Source organism: Coregonus lavaretus (assembly GCF_964263955.1).
Source record: "Coregonus lavaretus genome assembly, chromosome: 3".
NCBI lineage: Eukaryota > Metazoa > Chordata > Actinopteri > Salmoniformes > Salmonidae > Coregonus > Coregonus lavaretus.
In genome coordinates this window covers 68,431,590-68,450,789 of record NC_139990.1, presented here as the reverse complement: position 1 = coordinate 68,450,789, position 19,200 = coordinate 68,431,590, and the positions used below count along the sequence as shown (strand labels likewise).

At 41.7% G+C, this 19,200-nt stretch overlaps 1 protein-coding gene across 3 annotated transcripts in view; it reads right to left on the bottom strand.

Annotated features, from left to right (window-relative positions):
- LOC311113663 (thyroid hormone receptor-associated protein 3-like) overlaps positions 1-19,200 on the bottom strand; it is a 41,574-nt gene that overhangs the window by 5,376 nt on the left and 16,998 nt on the right. For all 3 annotated transcript variants that reach the window (XM_084156942.1, XM_084156943.1, XM_084156941.1), the window contains 5 exons: positions 17,472-18,404; positions 16,002-16,748; positions 15,461-15,633; positions 14,785-14,896; positions 14,298-14,382 (listed from right to left, as the gene is read on the bottom strand). In XM_084156942.1, coding sequence (XP_084013068.1) covers positions 14,298-14,382; positions 14,785-14,896; positions 15,461-15,633; positions 16,002-16,748; positions 17,472-18,404 — 2,050 coding nt within the window. The remainder of the gene's footprint in view (positions 1-14,297; positions 14,383-14,784; positions 14,897-15,460; positions 15,634-16,001; positions 16,749-17,471; positions 18,405-19,200) is intronic.

Below are 19,200 nucleotides of genomic sequence, written 5' to 3'. Positions count from 1 at the left end.
TAAGATTAATTTCTCTACCATGTATGTTTTAGAGAATTTGGCAGTACATCCAACCAGCCTCACAATCGCAGACCACGTGTAACCACACCAGCGCAGGATTTCCACATCCGGCTTCTTCACCTGCGGGATCGTCTGAGACAGCTGATGAAACTATGGGTTTGCACAACCAAATAATTTCTGCACAAACTGTCAGAAACCATCTCAGCAATGCTTATCTGCGTGCTCGTCGTCCTCACCAGGGTCATGACCTGACTGTAGTTCGACGTCGTAACCGACTTCAGTGGGTAAATGCTCACCTTCGATGGCCACTGGCACGCTGGAGAATTGTGCTCTTCACGGATGAATCCCGGGTTTCAACTGTACCGGACAGATGGCAGAAGGCATGTATGGCATCATGTGGACGAGTGGTTTGCTGAGTGCCCCATGGTGTCGGTGGGGTTATGGTATGGGCAGGCATAAGCTACGGACAACGAACACAACTGCATTTTATTGATGCACAGAGATACCGTAACGAGACCCTGAGGCCCATTGTTGTGCCATTCATCCGCCGCCATCACCTCATGTTTCAGCATGATAATGCACTGCCCCATGTCGCAAGCATCTATACACAATTCCTGGAAGCTGAAAATGTCCCAGTTCTTCACTGGCCTGCATACTCACCAGACAAGTCACCCATTGAGCATGTTTAGGATGCTCTGGATCAACGTGTATGACAGCATGTTCCAGTTCCCGCCAATATCCAGCAACTTCGTGGAGTTGGACAACATTCCACAGGCCACAATCAACAGCCTGATCAACTCTATGCGAAGAAGATGTGTTGCGCTGCATGAGGAAAATGGTGGTCACACCAGATACTGACTGGTTTCCTGATCCACGTCCCTACAGTGCCTTGCAAAAGTATTCATCCCCTTGCCGTTTTTCCTATTTTGTTGCATTACAATCTGTAATTTAAATAGATTTTTTATTTGGATTTCATGTAATGGACATACACAAAATAGTCAAAACTGGTGAAGTGAAATTAAAAAAATAACTTGTTTCAAAACATAATTTTTTTTTAAATAGCGGAAAAGTGGTGCGTGCATATGTATTCACGCCCTTTGCTATAAAATCCATAAATAAGATCTGTTGTAACCAATTACCTTCAGAAGTCACATAATTAGTTAAATAAAGTCCACCTGTGTGCAATCTAAGTGTCACATGATCTGTCACATGATCACCTGTTCTGAAAGGCCCCAGAGTCTGCAACACCACTATGCAAGGGGCACCACCAAGCAAGCGGAACCATGAAGACCAAGGAGCTCTCCAAACAGGTCAGGGACAAAGTTGTGGAGAACAAATATCTGAAACTTTGAACATCCCACGGAGCACCATTAAATCCATTATAAAAAAAATGGAAAGTATATGGCACCACAACAAACCGGCCAAGAGAGGGCCGCCCACCAAAACTCACGGACCAGGTAAGGAGGGCATTAATCAGAGAGGCAACAAAGAGACCAAAGATAACCCGAAAGGAGCTGCAAAGCTCCACAGCGGAGATTGGAGTATTTGTCCATAGGACCACTATAAGCTGTACACGCCAGAGCTGGGCTTTACGGAAGAGTGGCCATAAAAAAGCCATTGCTTAAAGAAAAAAATAAGTAAACACGTTTGGTGTTCGCCAAAAGGCATGTGGGAGACTCCCCAAATATATGAAAGAAGGTACTCTGGTCAGATGAGACAAAAATTGAGCTTTTTGGCCAACAAGGAAAATGTCTGGCGCAAACCCAACACCTCACACCACCCCGAGAACACCATCCCCACAGTGAAGAATGGTGGTGGCAGCATCATGCTGTGGGGATGTTTTTCATCGGCAGGGACTGGGAAACTGGTCAGAAAGGAATTATGGATGGCGCTAAATACAGGGAAATTCTTGAGGGAAACCTGTTTCAGTCTTCCAGAGATTTGAGACTGGGACGGAGGTTCACCTTCCAGCAGGACAATGACCCTAAGCATACTGCTAAAGCAACACTTGAGTGGTTTAAGGGGAAACATTTAAATGTCTTGGAATGGCCTATTCAAAGTCCAGACCTAAATCCAATTAAGAATCTGTGGTATGATTTAAAGATTGCTGTACACCAGCGGAACCCATCCAACTTGAAGGAGCTGGAGCAGTTTTGCCTTGAAGAATGGGCAAATATCCCAGTGGCTAGATGTGTCAAGCTTATAGAGACATACCCCAAGAGACTTGCAGCTGTAATTGCTGCAAAAGGTGGCTCTACAAAGTATTGACTTTCGGGGGGTGAATAGTTATGCACGCTCAAGTTTTCTGTTTTTATGTCTTATTTCTTGTTTGTTTCACACTAAAACATATTTTGCATCTTCAAAGTGGTAGGCATGTTGTGTAAATCAAATGATACAAACCCCCCAAAAATCAAGTTTAATTCCAGGTTGTAAGGCAACAAAATAGGAAAAATGTACACTACATGACCAAAAGTATGTGGACACCTGCTTGTCGAAAACCTCATTCCAAAATCATGGGCATTAATATGGAGTTTGTTCCCCCTTTGCTGCCATAACAGCCTCCACTCTTCTGGGAAGGCTTTCCACTAGATGTTGGAACATTGCTGCGGGGACTTGCTTCTATTCAGCCACAAGAGCATTAGTGAGGTCAGGCACTGATGTTGGGCGATTAGGCCTGGCTCGCAATCGGCATTCCAATTCATCGCAAATGTTCAATGGGGTTGAGGTCAGGGCTCTGTGCAGGCCAGTCAAGTTCCTCCACACCAATCTCGGCAAACTATTTCTGTATGGACCTCGCTTTGTGTTCGGGGGCATTGTCATGCTGAAACAGTAAAGGGCCTTCCCAAACTGTTGCCACAAACTTCGGAAGCACAGAATTGTCTAGAATGTCATTGTATGGTGTAGCGTTAAGATCTCACTTCACTAGAACTAAGGGGCCTAGCCCGAACCATGAAAAACAGCCCCATACCATTATTCCTCCTCCAACAAACTTTACAGTTGGCACATGGTATTGGGGCAGGTAGCGTTCTCCTGGCATCTGCCAAACCCAGATTTGTCCATTGGATGTAGGATTATTTTATGTATCATTATGACATGTGGGGAGATGCCAAAGGTAAAATGTAATAAACATGTTTGATATTGTATAATTAAGAAATATGTTTAAATAAGAAATGTAGACATTAAGTGTATGCTATGTTTTAAATGAATGCATGTGTTCTTTCACAGAGGCTTTCAACAGTGTGCATTGCATTAGTTCTGTTTTAAGAAGGGGGCCTGCGCTACGCAGCCAATAGAATGATAGAATGAAAAGGCTTCATATAGAAAAAGCATTCATGACCTTTTGGAGTGGACATTATGTGACAGCTGGATGTTGAAAAAGAAGGGCGGTGCAGAACTAAAATAAGTTAGGAATGTGCGCATGTTTGTTTATTTGTGTGTATAAAAGAGATCTCTAAGCCAGAGAGAGACAGTTTATCCATGGAGAAAAAACTCAGGCTTTTTGTTATGCAATAAAGAGTCTAAATTCTTGAATTCACAGGCTTCCGTGTCTATAGAGATATTTTGTTTGAGTTGATTATCTCTTAGTCAAATGTTTCTACGACATATTTGGCACCCCAGATGGGACCTGATAGGGATCAGAGACGGTGTACATCTGCGGTTGTGAAACGGCTTGGACGGACCATACAAACAAAAGCGGCCGCTTTTAAAAGGTAAGCCAAGTTCTTACTAATATAGTATAAACGTTTGTGTGGTCCGATCCGGGGCTCAGCAACATCTAAAGAAATACCAAGTAGGTCTCTCCAAATTTAAGAACCAGAAAGTTAGACACTAGGAGCTTTTGAATTTAAGAATACATGTCGCTGTTGTTTGTCAGAACCGTCTGTTCAATTGATTTGATTCATTTGATTCAGTTGATTCAGCTGATTCATCTTGCTGATTGCTCTGTCCGGGTCATTTTGACACGGGCGGCTGTCCAGCTGGTTGAGTGATCAGGAATAACATGTTAAGTCCTTCGAATACCGCTATGAACGTGTAGCGAAAGTATATCGTTTATAGGCTGCTTAGGAAGGCATAAATCCTGCGGATAAACGCTTTGGAAAGCTAAAATTCCAGAGGTCTGAACGGGCAGGTCATCATCCTGTGTGTGGTGATGCTAATAAATCCTGCGGATAAACGCTTTGGAAAGCTAAAATTCCAGAGGTCTGAACGGGCAGGTCATCATCCTGTGTGTGGTGATGCTAATAAATCCTGCGGATAAACGCTTTGGAAAGCTAAAATTCCAGAGGACTGAACGGGCAGGTCATCATCCTGTGTGTGGTGATGCCAAACTTAGGTCTTGAGAAAGCTTGAGACCTAGGGGGCTAATAAATATAAATCCTGTGGATAAACGCTTTGGAAAGCTAAAATTCCAGAGGACTGAACGGGCAGGTCATCATCCTGTGTGTGGTGATGCCAAACTTAGGTCTTGAGAAAGCTTAAGACCTAGGGGGCTAATAAATATAAATCCTGTGAATAGACGCTTTGGAAAGCTAAAATTCCAGAGGACTGAACGGGCAGGTCATCATCCTGTGTGTGGTGATGCCAAACTTAGGTCTTGAGAAAGCTTGAGACCTAGGGGGCTAATAAATATAAATCCTGTGAATAGACGCTTTGGAAAGCTAAAATTCCAGAGGACTGAACGGGCAGGTCATCATCCTGTGTGTGGTGATGCCAAACTTAGGTCTTGAGAAAGCTTGAGACCTAGGGGGCTAATAAATATAAATCCTGTGGATAAACGCTTTGGGAAGCTAAAATTCCAGAGGACTGAACGGGCAGGTCATCATCCTGTGTGTGGTGATGCCAAACTTAGGTCTTGAGAAAGCTTAAGACCTAGGGGGCTAATAAATATAAATCCTGTGAATAGACGCTTTGGAAAGCTAAAATTCCAGAGGACTGAACGGGCAGGTCATCATCCTGTGTGTGGTGATGCCAAACTTAGGTCTTGAGAAAGCTTGAGACCTAGGGGGCTAATAAATATAAATCCTGTGAATAGACGCTTTGGAAAGCTAAAATTCCAGAGGACTGAACGGGCAGGTCATCATCCTGTGTGTGGTGATGCCAAACTTAGGTCTTGAGAAAGCTTGAGACCTAGGGGGCTAATAAATATAAATCCTGTGGATAAACGCTTTGAGAAGCTAAAATTCCAGAGGACTGAACGGGCAGGTCATCATCCTGTGTGTGGTGATGCCAAACTTAGGTCTTGAGAAAGCTTAAGACCTAGGGGGCTAATAAATATAAATCCTGTGAATAGACGCTTTGGAAAGCTAAAATTCCAGAGGACTGAACGGGCAGGTCATCATCCTGTGTGTGGTGATGCCAAACTTAGGTCTTGAGAAAGCTTGAGACCTAGGGGGCTAATAAATATAAATCCTGTGAATAGACGCTTTGGAAAGCTAAAATTCCAGAGGACTGAACGGGCAGGTCATCATCCTGTGTGTGGTGATGCCAAACTTAGGTCTTGAGAAAGCTTAAGACCTAGGGGGCTAATAAATATAAATCCTGTGAATAAACGCTTTGGAAAACTAAAATTCCAGAGGACTGAACGGGCAGGTCATCATCCTGTGTGTGGTGATGCCAAAATTAGGTCTTGAGAAAGCTTAAGACCTAGGCGGCTAATAAATATAAATCCTGTGGATAAACGCTTTGGAAAGCTAAAATTCCAGAGGACTGAACGGGCAGGTCATCATCCTGTGTGTGGTGATGCCAAAATTAGGTAGGGTGGGACAGGTAAAAAAGTTGGGTCATCCTGAGTAGGTGAACGGGTTAAATAATCACAGGGGCTCAAACTTTTTGATAAAGTGTAAACCAAGACTAGGTCTGCTCATCTGCTCATGAGTGGTTTACCTTGGTGGCTGTGAGTCATTCAACTGTCTGATTCATTTGGGCACAAGTGGCTACTCATCTGTGTGAGTGAGAATAATATGAAATCCTGCAAGTAAATAGCCTTTCTGTAAGGAAAGGAAATCTATTTGAGGTTGTTTGAAGCTTCTGTCTGATGGACAAAGGGTGTGCCCAATCTCACATTAGGAAAGAGAAGAATAAATGGTGCGTGGATATTCATTGACCAACTGAGTGTAGAAAATTCACGTTACCAGGAGGGGTAGAATAAATCCTGTTGGAGGAACAGGTCACATTTATTGGTGTGGTCATACGACGTCTATGCATTGTAATTTGATAAATCTGTTAGGGTATGTGTCTGACATTATATTTAGAAACTTTAGAGGTAATGCAGTATTATGATAAATTGACTACGTAAAATAATAACTAGAATAGGGTTAACACTTCTAATTTGGGCCTTTTGATAGAATAAAATATTCCTGTAGGTTATACAAAGTAATTAAGGGCGTTTAAGAACAACATAAATATGGAATAAGAGTGGTATAATGATGTAAATTAGTCACACTCTGAAGTTTGAATGATGAGATATAGAGGTGTGTTTGATAATTATATATACATTGAAATAATAAGCTTTTCTTGTATATGATATCTTGGAGTTTCGTACAACAATGCCTGTCATAGAATTTTGTAAGATCGGGGAATAGTGACCAGCCTATATGATTCTAGGAGGATTCTATGACTAAGGGAAAGGATTTGAGTAATTTGTTGTTTGTTCTGCTGAGACTAGATGGTGATTAACAGATTGTGGCAATAAAGAATAATTAGAAACATGAAGGGTTTGGTAGATATGAATAAATTGGAGTATAATGAATTTTATGTGAGTATGGTAAATACGAGGGATTGGATAAAATTATAGGTGTTGACTTGCTCAAACACGTAGACAGACGTGGAAATGGGAGAGAGTACATAGGACATGTGGTAGAATTAAGCATTATAATAAACTATCTATTATTTCAGAAGCATATATATAATTCATTTGGTTAGGTTGTTAGATCTGTTTCCAAATCAATGAATGTGGGGTTTGACTTGTTGACTGCTAAGTTGAGTACGTTGAGCGTGTGAGATCTGTGTCCTTCAAAGCTATTTTCTGATAAAGTGTGGTATGTGTTAGATACTAAAATTACTGACCATTATCATTGGATTAAAAGAGGATTAACTTGTCATTTCGATAAAGCATAGATTCTGCATCGCTGAACAGAGTCTAGGGTTTCTAAGTATAGTTTAGCTATAGTTGTGGGGTGTTTAGATTGAAGGAACAGTCAGGATAAGATTGGAAGATCTAGTAGCCTGTGTCTTTTCAGACTGAAGGACTCACTTATTCAACGGGAAAGGAGGAGTGTCTATAGTCTAAATCAGAAAGGACAGTTACATTTGAATAGCGGACTGGCAATTTGGATAAGAGATTTGGCCATAATTTGAATTGTTTAGGTAGACTGGAATGAAAGTAAGGTAGTTTAATATATGAATATACATATATTATTAGTTATTGTTGGGATGTGAATAGACTTTACTAATGCCATGAATTAGTTTCCGGTTAAAAGAGAGTCATACTTGTTTGACTGTATCGAGCTGAAATAGTTATTTAAAGAAAGTTTGAATAGCTGGATGGAAAACATTTATTTGACAAAATTCTAATTGTTATTACTTTATTCTATGGTTTGCGTGACATCAGTAATGTATGCGAATATTTGGTGAATTTTAGAATGATAATGTATTTTCATTACGTGAACTAGGGGATGCAAGGAGCTTTGGCTTTTTTGCTGAGGGAATAGCATCAATTTATAGTGGGTTCTGGATTTGTTGAATAAACAAACTTATATTTTAAACTAAAGTAATGCAATAGGCTACAATTATAACATTATCAGAAAAAGGCACTATATGCTCATCTGTGGTCCGCTGTAGCTCAGTTGGTAGAGCACGGTGCTTGCAACGCCAGGGTTGGGTGTTCGATTCCCAAGGGGGGCTAGTATAAGTATAGAAAGGTATGAGCTCATGAATGGAGTGTTGTTTGGAAAAAGAGCATCTGCTAAAATGATAATGGGTATGGAGAGGAGAGTACGTGGTAGTCATTGAATAAGGTTTTGTTAGATTAAACAAATGACAATAGTGGAAGGTGTAGTTAACTTAATAAAATGGGTTATTATCTAGTGTCTTCTAAGTGGGAGTTTTCTTTTAAGGATTGATGGGAGTCTCCTATATTATTAGGTTAGGGGTAAAGTAGGGCGACGTATCAAACAATTTTAAATGGATGCTGGGGTTAATGATTGTTGATGAGATAGGACTGGGGATATATGTATGATGTTTTGTGTGTAATTACTATCTTTGGATTGTTGATTATATGTTAACGACATGTATACTTTCTCTTCCAGGAACATGGGGATTTCTTTAGTGGGAGGTTTAAAAAGTCTGTAGGCTAGGGTGGAACTAGATAGTAAAATTAAGTAGTTTTATTTTTAGGTTGTCATAGGGAGCTACAAAAATAAATAAGGCCTGGCCATTTTTGTTTGTTTATTGTTTTACTGTATGGTGTTCAAATAACCACAAACAAACTACTTAGTATGAAAAGTTAGTTGTATAGGATTTTTATTTCTATTTGGTTTTTTTTGACAGGATGGAAGTGAAATATCTTAAAGGGGCATACACATGTAATTTGGGTTATTTACTGAGGGATAAGTAAATATGTATGATTTATTTTGAAAAGAGCTGTACTAAGGAATTACAACATCTATGAAAGGTTTTGATGGTTGTTAGAAGTAGACTATAGGATGAAACAATTCATTGAATGATTTCAATGACCTCTGAAATCTGTCCTGGCTTCATAGTGTGACCTGATCACCCGCACTATGAATTCTAGAGGCATGCTGAATTAAGGGGTTAGATAAAATAAGGATAATTGTGAAGAAGTTTACAAATTGGAAAAATCCTATATATAAATTAGTCTAAACAGGACAAGGATGAAGTGAGAGAGTTAGTCCTGAAGGAGAAGTATTCCTTGAATAGTGTTATAGAATACAGTTAAGTAAAGATATGCTCAAGGGTTGTCATTTTAAGGTTAGTTATTATGTTAGGTTTGATAGGCAACATTGTTTTGTTTTGTTTTTTGTACACATGAATCACGATGTGATGTATGTGTCCAAGGGGGGAAGTATGCAAGGAGTATTAAGGATGTGAGCAGTAGTAATAATGTGTTATGGGTTAGGTTAAATCATTTTTGTTTTTGTAATAGGAGGCATGGTGTAGAGGTGGTCTGTCTATGAAATAAGTGGATGACAACAAGCTGGAAGCAGGTGTGCTTCATAATCTCAAGGCTTCTCTTGACGGATGAGAGGACAGGAGTAGCATACTGTGTCTCACCTAACATAACAATGTTCTTAAGATTTTATTTTCATGAGTGAAGATAACTCTGCCCAACTGAGTAGGATAATCTGAGTATTTTCTGTGCCCTGGAGACTATGTGATGGCAAAAGACTACAGAAGAAAGAGCTGGAAAGACCCTATGTGGAGGGGCCTGCACCAGGGTTGTAGGCTACCTTAATGATGGTAAAAGTGGTGGAGACAGATACTAAGATCCATGTTCCCCACTATAGGAGTGTTCCAACCTCAGCCATTGGGTAGCATTGTTGTCTTTTGTGTGTGTCTGTGCTTGTGTCTTTGCAGCAGTAACTCTGAGCTTCCCTATGGAAAGGCTGAAAGAAGGACACTTTTCACAGACCGATGTCTATAGATTGAGAGGGACTTTGGCTGATCCGGAGACCCTAGTGACGGGGGAAGGTTAACAACAGAAGTGACCTACATATCGTTGTCCAGGTTATACCAACGATGGTACTGATAGAGGGGAGTATTGGGTATCATCTTAACCATTGTACCAGAGTGAGGGAACTGATGATTGAGAGATCCCAGACCTCCAAGACGCACCAGATATCCTTATCATTGATTAATATGTACTAGACTAGTTACCTGAGAATAAGGGGAATGGAGTACTGATAATAAAATAAAGAGCAGAAGAACAAGACATAGAAGGGATATAGGCAGGAGTAGAATGTAGATTCTTGCACAGGCAGGAACCATAACTAAAAATACAGGAAGGGATCACTATTAAAATACAAGGGTTAAATAGTATTGGTGTGTGAGAAACCAGCACAAAGAGTATGGGGAAGTCACATGGGGTAGTGTGACCTTAGGGTAATGAAAGAAAGAGACAGGTGAATCATAGACATAAGGAAAACAGTCCAATACTTAGATAAACAATTTGATGTAGTATTTGGTGTTAGATTTCCAGGGGAAAGTGTTATTAGAAGAGAGAAGTGTAAGCAATTGTTATGAGCAAAAATATAGGAATGTTACAATAAAACAATTGGGTTATATAATTTGGAAGAATTCAAGGGAGAATGTGAAACATAATGATTTGTCATGTAGACAATGTTAATAGGGATGTTTTGGATTGGAAATTAACTCAACTGAACTGTTATGATCTGTCCTTTCCTGAGGTTACAACGGATGGTGTTGTAATGCATTGCAGAGATCAATTGGCTCAGAACGGTGTAAACCTCAATAAAAACCAAAAATCCTCTACTCGGCTGAAGAGGAACAACAAAGGCGTTGAAGATGTTCCTGTCTGACCCACCTCTGACCTGAATCCAACATCAAATCAAAGCAATCAAATGCTTTCTCTTTTGTGCTTTTTCTTTCAAGAATGTGAGGAAAGATGTCTATGCAAATGCAACATTCTTCCTAGTTTGGGTATACTGGTTTGCACAGGGACAAAACAGGATGATGGTGGAGGTGTGGTGGTTCAGGTGTGACATTGGAATATGAACTATGAAGAACTATGAAGGACATAATGAAGACGCCAGGAGATTGAGTGCCGGTAGAGGAAGGGAGTGTTTGTTGATTAAGGAGGTATTATACACTACTAAATTTATAGTAATTGGGACAATGCATTAGGGTACTGATCTGATGTAATTCTTGGTATGAGGAAGTTAATGCTAGAATTATTATAATATAAATGTACATTCGGCCAGTATCGATATGTGCCAAGGTGGAGTTTGTGTTATGTTTGGAGATGAATGTTGTACTTTTATCCCCAATAATACTGCCCCGGATGGTTCTTTCACGGAAGCAATGACTAAACTCAAGGGACTACGAAAAGAGGTTAAGGATAATGCTGGGTATGATGTTCATGTTTGGGACTGGATGGAATTAACTTTGAGAAAATGGGGTGCAATGTTTACAAAGATGGGAATAATGATAGGAATATCACTGTAGTAATGGGAGTAGTGTTTTGTTGTATACTACCTCTGATCAAATCACTTTTGATTCAAACCACAGTAAAACAAATGACTGTACAGACAAATGTTACTATTTCAGCCAAAGAAATACACCCAGTTCAGGGAGCTCCAGGACAGTATGTTAATGAATATGGGAAATCTTGTAATGTTAAAGGAGGACCAATGGACTGTCCATTTGGGAATCCTGAATGTCTGTATGGAGTTGTTCCTGGGGGTGGATGGGCCTGTCATGGTTACAAAGCCCAACGGAAAATGTGGAGGTTAATTTAGAGGAAAACCTTCCTGACTTGTATCCTATACCTGACTGGGCTCTGGGTCCTCATCAGGATGGGTCAAGTAATGAGGAAGATATATTGGGTTGAATATGTGTGTGTGAAGTGAAACCAAATGTGGCAAGGCTAAGAATAAGTAACTGCATATGCTTACATATATTTGGCAATTAATCTTTGTATTATTTGGGACAATATTGGAATGTCCCATAGGGGGGATATGTAGGATTATTTTATGTATCATTATGACATGTGGGGAGATGCCAAAGGTAAAATGTAATAAACATGTTTGATATTGTATAATTAAGAAATATGTTTAAATAAGAAATGTAGACATTAAGTGTATGCTATGTTTTAAATGAATGCATGTGTTCTTTCACAGAGGCTTTCAACAGTGTGCATTGCATTAGTTCTGTTTTAAGAAGGGGGCCTGCGCTACGCAGCCAATAGAATGATAGAATGAAAAGGCTTCATATAGAAAAAGCATTCATGACCTTTTGGAGTGGACATTATGTGACAGCTGGATGTTGAAAAAGAAGGGCGGTGCAGAACTAAAATAAGTTAGGAATGTGCGCATGTTTGTTTATTTGTGTGTATAAAAGAGATCTCTAAGCCAGAGAGAGACAGTTTATCCATGGAGAAAAAACTCAGGCTTTTTGTTATGCAATAAAGAGTCTAAATTCTTGAATTCACAGGCTTCCGTGTCTATAGAGATATTTTGTTTGAGTTGATTATCTCTTAGTCAAATGTTTCTACGACATGGACTGCTAGATGGTGATGCGTGATTCCTCACTCCAGAGAATGCGTTTCCACTGCTCCAGAGTCCAATGGCGGCAAGCTTTACACAACTCCAAAGGTTATCTGAAGCTTGTGTGCGGTTGCTCGGCCATGGAAACCCATTTCATGAAGCTCCCGACAAACAGTTATTGTGCTAACATTGCTTCCAGAGGCAATTTGGAACTCGGTAGTGAGTGTTGCAACCACGGACAGACGCTTGATATTGCGCATGGTTATCTGAAGCTTGTGTGCGGTTGCTCGGCCATGGAAACCCATTTCATGAAGCTCCCGACAAACAGTTATTGTGCTAACATTGCTTCCAGAGGCAATTTGGAACTCGGTAGTGAGTGTTGCAACCACGGACAGACGCTTGATATTGCGCATGGTTATCTGAAGCTTGTGTGCGGTTGCTCGGCCATGGAAACCCATTTCATGAAGCTCCCGACAAACAGTTATTGTGCTAACATTGCTTCCAGAGGCAATTTGGAACTCGGTAGTGAGTGTTGCAACCACGGACAGACGCTTGATATTGCGCATGGTTATCTGAAGCTTGTGTGCGGTTGCTCGGCCATGGAAACCCATTTCATGAAGCTCCCGACAAACAGTTATTGTGCTAACATTGCTTCCAGAGGCAATTTGGAACTCGGTAGTGAGTGTTGCAACCACGGACAGACAATTTTTACGCGCTACGCACTTCAGCACTCAGCGGTCCTGTTCTGTGAGCTTGTGTGGCATACCACTTCGCAGCTGAGCTGTTGTTGCTCCTAGACGTTTCCACTTCACAATAACAGCACTTACAGTTGACCGAGGCAGCTCTAGCAGGGCAGAAATTTGACGAACTGACATTTTGGAAAGGTGGCATCCTATGACAGTGCCACATTGAAAGTCACTGAGCTCTTCAGTAAGGCTATTCTACTGACAATGTTTGTCTATGTTGATTGCATGGCTGTGTGCTCAATTTTATACACCTGTCAGTAATGGGTGTGGCTGAAATAGCTGAATCCACTAATTTGAAGGGGTGTCCATATACTTTTGTATATATAGTGTATCTGTGACCAACAGATGCATATCTGTATTCCCAGTCATGTGAAATCCATAGACTAGGGCCTAATTTATTTATTTCAACTGACTGATTTCCTTATAAATAAAATAAAATAAAATTGTTGGTCACATACACGTGTTTAGCAGATGTTATTGCGGGTGTAGCGAAATGCTTGTGTTTCTAGCTCCAACAGTGCAGTAATTTCTAACAATTTCACAACATATACCCAATACACACAAATCTAAGTAAAGCAATGGAATTAAGAATATATAAATATATGGACGAGCAATATCAGCAATGAACTGTAACTCAGTAAAATCTTCGAAATTGTTGCACGTTGCGTATATATATTTGATCAGTGTACTTTCCCAGGTCTGCACAACACAATGTTGAACCTCTGCGACACAACCGGACATAATGAGGTTACAATCTCTTAAAGGCTGAGTTCATTCACTTTCACGCTGTTTCATTCCCGTAAAATGTTTCAGTTTTGAAGCGAGTTCAATTTAGTCATACCACAAAATGGTCTCAGTCAGATATCATCAAATGACCAAAGTTATAAGTAGGCCTATAGACTGTATAAGTACAACAGGTTTTGCTTTTGACTATATTTTGCCTTATTTGTTGAAGAATAATACTTACTATGACATTTGTTTAGAGTCCTTTGAATGGCTTGGACACAGGAGCAATTGGCCGTTTCCATTTCTGACCCCTCATGTTTTTCGACTCAATGGCCTCAGGCAGGCTTGTACCCACAGTATAACCAAATCATCATACGTGGTGGAGGAGTATATAACACACAACAAATTGAATGTGCCTCGTTTTGCATTTGCTTTGCTTTTAGACGTTATGCATCTCCCTTCAAAGAAAAGCACAGGCTTAGATGGAGAACGCAGTCTAAAAGTGGATGGCTGGCTCACTCGCTCGCTTGCTGTTGTTTTGTCAGTTTTCCAAAATACTTCATATTTCAAAATGTTCAGTCACCTTGTAACTGCCATCCCCGGAGTTTTTCATTCCCTCAAACAGGTGAGAGTGTTTCTTAAAAGCACTGGGAGAAACATCAATTCTCCTGCAAGAGAGAAATACACAAGGTCTAACTTTGCCACAGCTCATAAGCAAGGGATTACTATCAAACATTTTAGGTCAGTGCTGTTCAGATGAGGACTGAAATGACTGCAATGAATTACTCTTAGTTTCAAGTCTGTGCTGCTCAGGTGAGGACTGAAATGACTGCAAATAATTATTCTTAGTTTCAGTGATGATCAGATGAGGACTGAAATGAATAGTCTACGAGCAATGTTTAGACCCAAATAACTCCAGGATATCACGTAGCAAACAAGACCACCATTGAACGTGCACTGAATCACTGAATGACAAAAGGTGTGAAAAATACCTGTGCAAGCTTTGATAAATCTAGAGGTGATGCCACAGCACACTGAAGGTGAGAGGGTCACTCAGAAGGCGACTCTACCTGTGTATCTCTGGGCTCTTTCTTGGCTTCATCATTTCCTTTTCCGCAGCTCTTCTTTGGTACATGGCAAATCGCTCATTTAGAGTAATTCCGTTGGATGGAAAGTGCTGTGCTGTAATGAACAGGAACCAGAACTTGTGTTACACAACAGATATGACCGTACATTCTGCGCCAATGCACTTTCCCATTCCTTTAAATTCATAAGTTACGTACAGTATTAGCTTGTGACCATAAAAACAATATTTTCAGCTACTCCATCAAAGGTTATCTATATTTCAATGTGATTTCATTAGCCCCATAGGGTCATAAAATGTATAATAACCATGAAAATGTTTTCATAGCAATGAAAAACATTTTTGGAAAACTTCTTGAAATCAAATTAAATTACATACCATTTGTGCCTAAAAAAATTAATTTTTCGATGTACAGAAATATTTTTCAATAATCATTCCCACACAGGATTGCAATGCATGGCAGGGCTAGCTAGGCATACTGGCCAAGCTATTTCACAAGCACTTGGCAACCCTTTTCAGTTTGACCTATCAAATGATACACTGTATAGTCTATATAAACCTTTTGATATTGCAATTGCACCTTAACTTACACCTGTGTTAAAGCACAGCTAGCAGAGAGACTGGTCAGTTGTAAAGGATCAGAAGTGAGCGAGGTCAGTCACCTTTTATGTAGTGGACGATGGTGACAATGTGCTGGGCAAACAGCTCTAAGGGACTCCTTTGTAACTCTGTGGCCTGAATGTGCTGGAAGATAGAGTGAAACTCCTGCTCCTTTTTAGTAGGATGCACAAGATCCCGTGATAACCTTCGCTCACCAACCATAACACCAGAGGAGCTGGGGAAGAGACAAAACAACATTTCATTTGATGTTTCACCTTTGCCCTTTTTGGCAAGAATAAACAGAGAACAAAGAGAATGGGATCTTTCTCATGAGACTTCTATAAACAACACCTGAAAGATTGAATCAGGAGGGGTAATTTCATTATTTCAATTGTCTTAGTTCACATCTTTATTCATTTTGATAAAGCTCAGGGTTTCATAGAACTACGACTCAAAGAGGCTATAAAACATGGTCCAGGCCTGAGCCAAAGAGCGTGTCTCATGATTCATGGCTTCCTGCTAATGGAGAGTGAAACCTATCCAAGTCGATAAGGCATCAGAGTCTCTATGTGAATCTATATGATGATGGTGCATACTGCTTACCTTGCCACGTCATCTCTGAGGGAATCCATTCTGACACTGAACTCCGTTCCTCTTTTCCCAGAGGCCCTTGGGGGAGAGTCCTCCCCCCTGACCATGAACATCTCTCGGTCAGAGTTCCTCCGTGGTGGGGGTGTGGGGGATGGGCTGGAGGCAGCTTTCTCCTTCCTCCTGCCTTTGCTGACATTCTCCGGGGAGAAGCCTCTGAGCATGCCCGCTATGGCCTCTCTCTTGGCCAGGGCTGCAGCTATGGCCGCCGCCTTCTCCTGCTTCCGGCTGCGGTAAATCTCCTCCGCCATGGCGTCAAGATCGTTGTCTTTGGCAGCCACCTGCAAGTAGGCCAGGTCCTCCCACTTGCCGAAGCGCTCCTCGAATAGCTTGCGGGCCGAGAGGGTGACTTTGCTCTTGGGCTTGGGCGACTCGTCGTCCTCCCGGTCACGGTCTTTGCGGAGCACCTTGGGATGGGGCTCGGGTATCATCTCCTCGTCCTCTTCCTCACCATCGCAGGAAAAGAAAGGGGAGGCTTTCAAGAAGCTGTTCAACGACACATTTCCCTCATCGTCAAAGTCTTCCCTGTACTTGTACTTCTCCTTCTCCTTCTCCCCTTTGTCGGGCTCTCTGTCAAAGATGCCCCCAGAGGACTTCATGCCATTCCCTTTCTCCCGCTCCACATCCCCACCATTGGTTTCCATCTCTCTGCCATTCTCCCAACCGGACTGCTTTTTCTTATGATTGTGCTCTTCCAAGAACCTAGACAATGGCGAAGAGAGAAAGAGAAACAACTGTGTTTAAATGCATCTTGGACAACTGTTCAGGTGAGTGCCCTGCAACTTTATTACACAAACAATGTGAAATAAATAAGGACGCTTGTCAATGGTGTAGGTAAAAATCCCCTTCATTGTGGATGACTTAGGGTAATGAATGATACAGTTATAAACACAGAAGCTGACAGCCAGCAAAATATATCCCTTCTTCAAAAGCCCAAGCCATAAGGGATTTGTCATGGTTAGTGCAGCGTTGACTGGCCAAGAAAACACACACATCTCAAAACTCCCAAGGGTCCGTAATGCCTTCTCAACTTACAAACTCCTGTTTCAGCATTGCTATGACTACCACCACTTCCCCAAGGGCTTAGGGCAAAGGAAAAATACTAGGGACAAAGTATTCTATGTGGTGCATGACGCATTGGGAAAGATCCATGAATTCTAAATACAAATAAAATAGTCTCAGAGGAAGACTCCTAGACTCATACAGAATTAAAATTGGCACGTTATAACTATGCACTAACCTCACTAAATGAAATTAAAGGTTTTTCCTAGCCTTGAAAAGGGTATTTTACCGAAGTGTTGACAAAAATCAACTTTGGGGCAGAATATTCCTGCACTACAAATGAGAAAAACATGGTAGTATGTGTATTAACCTTTCACTTCTAAAGATATTTCATAGAGAAAAGGAGACAAATGTTTGTCTTACCTTTTGAACATAGCTGCTTTATCTCCTGCCAGGTTGTCCTCTTTAGAGAAGAAGCCAAAGCCAGAGAACACAGGTGTGGGGCTTTTCTGAGAAGGGCTTTTGCTGGAAGGCGAGCTGCCCACCGTCTGTGTCTGCCATGAGGGGGCACCATTGGAATTGGGGCCATTAGCATTAGTGCTGTTAGGAGAGGGACTAGCCTGGGTCATTGCTGGTGCGCCCTGACCAATGATAACAGCTGAGCGCACCTGAGGACTTGACCTCTTGGGGCTGGTGCTATTGCTGTGATCCGTCATGCCCTGCCAGTTAGCCTTGGGCTTGTCCCCACCGGCGCCCCCATCAGGCCCTGCAGACCCCCCTGTGATCTCCACGGGCTCGCCATCTCCTCCTCCTCCTCCTTCTCTCTTCTGGATGTCCTTGGAGGCAGAACGCTCCTCCTTGACATCCTTAGAGTTCTGCGTGGCCGACCCAGAGCCTGACCTGCGTGTGGGAGAGGAAGAATGCGAGGAAGAGGAGTGGCGGGAGCGGCGGGATGGGGGCGAGGAAGAGCGGTCCGAGTACTTGGAGTGGCTGTGGGAACGAGGGCTACCAGAGCGCTTTTTAGGGGTACGGGATCGTCCCCGTCTCGGGCTGTGGGGGTGGGGGTGTTGCTGCTGCTGCTGTTGCTGCTGCTGCTGCTGTTGGGGGTGCTGCCTGTAGTTCTGCCAGTTATTGGGGCGGTAGTTGTTGTTGTAGCCGCCTCCCCCACCCCTCTGGAAGCGCCCCTGTGGGAAGTAGCCACGCCCTCGGCCTCTGAAGTAGTAGGGCCTCCGGAAGCCTCGGTGGTAGCCCCGGAACTCGCGGTTATTATTCTGGTACTCCCTTGGGTAGTTCCGCTCTCGGTTATTGTGGGATGGAGAATGAGATCTGGAGCGCGAGCGAGTCCGGGACCTAGAGCTTTGAAAGTGGGAGAAAGAGACAAGGGAGAAGAGAGAGAGAGAGATGAAAGGGAGGGAAGACAAAGAGAAGATTCCATTGTATAAATCTCATTAACAAAAAAAAAAGTGCTTTGAGGAAAAAGGCTATAAACAACATTATAGCGTGAGAAATTCATTTCTTGGTGTTGCTTATGAAAGTGATGTTGTCCGCCATCCAAAACCATTGAAACAATTAGGCCAACAAATGTTGTTTTCAAGTCCACATTTCCATAAGCAATGTATTGGGTCTACAGCTGAAAAAATAATAAAGTGCTTGCTGGTTACAGGAAAAAAATCTAATGTACCTAGCAGTTGTGTTTCTGTAAAGTATATCATAATCCCATATACAGGTAATGACATGTCACACTATGATGCATCTGTGTGCATCTGACAAATATATTAACGGAGGTAGCAAACCACATCTTAACAATTAACTGCTGGGAAGTGGGAATACAGGGGTGCACAATGGAGCAGTGGAGAAAAACAGACTTCTCGACACGTCTAGAGACATGGCTGTGAGGTCTACCCAATCCACATGGTGGCTCCATAGCACCATGGATGCTAAAGCATAACAGAGGTAGCCTTCGATACCACCAGACAAGTTTTTCCAGTTTCTAAACAATCTATCGCCTCTGTAAGTATTACGATTTAGTCGATCCATATGGTCAATCTTAGCTACAGTAAAGAAAACAATCTCACTTAAAGAGGATACATCTCTGAGACTACTCATATATCAGCACGATCCAACAATAAATAGCCTGGTAAATAGTCTGAAT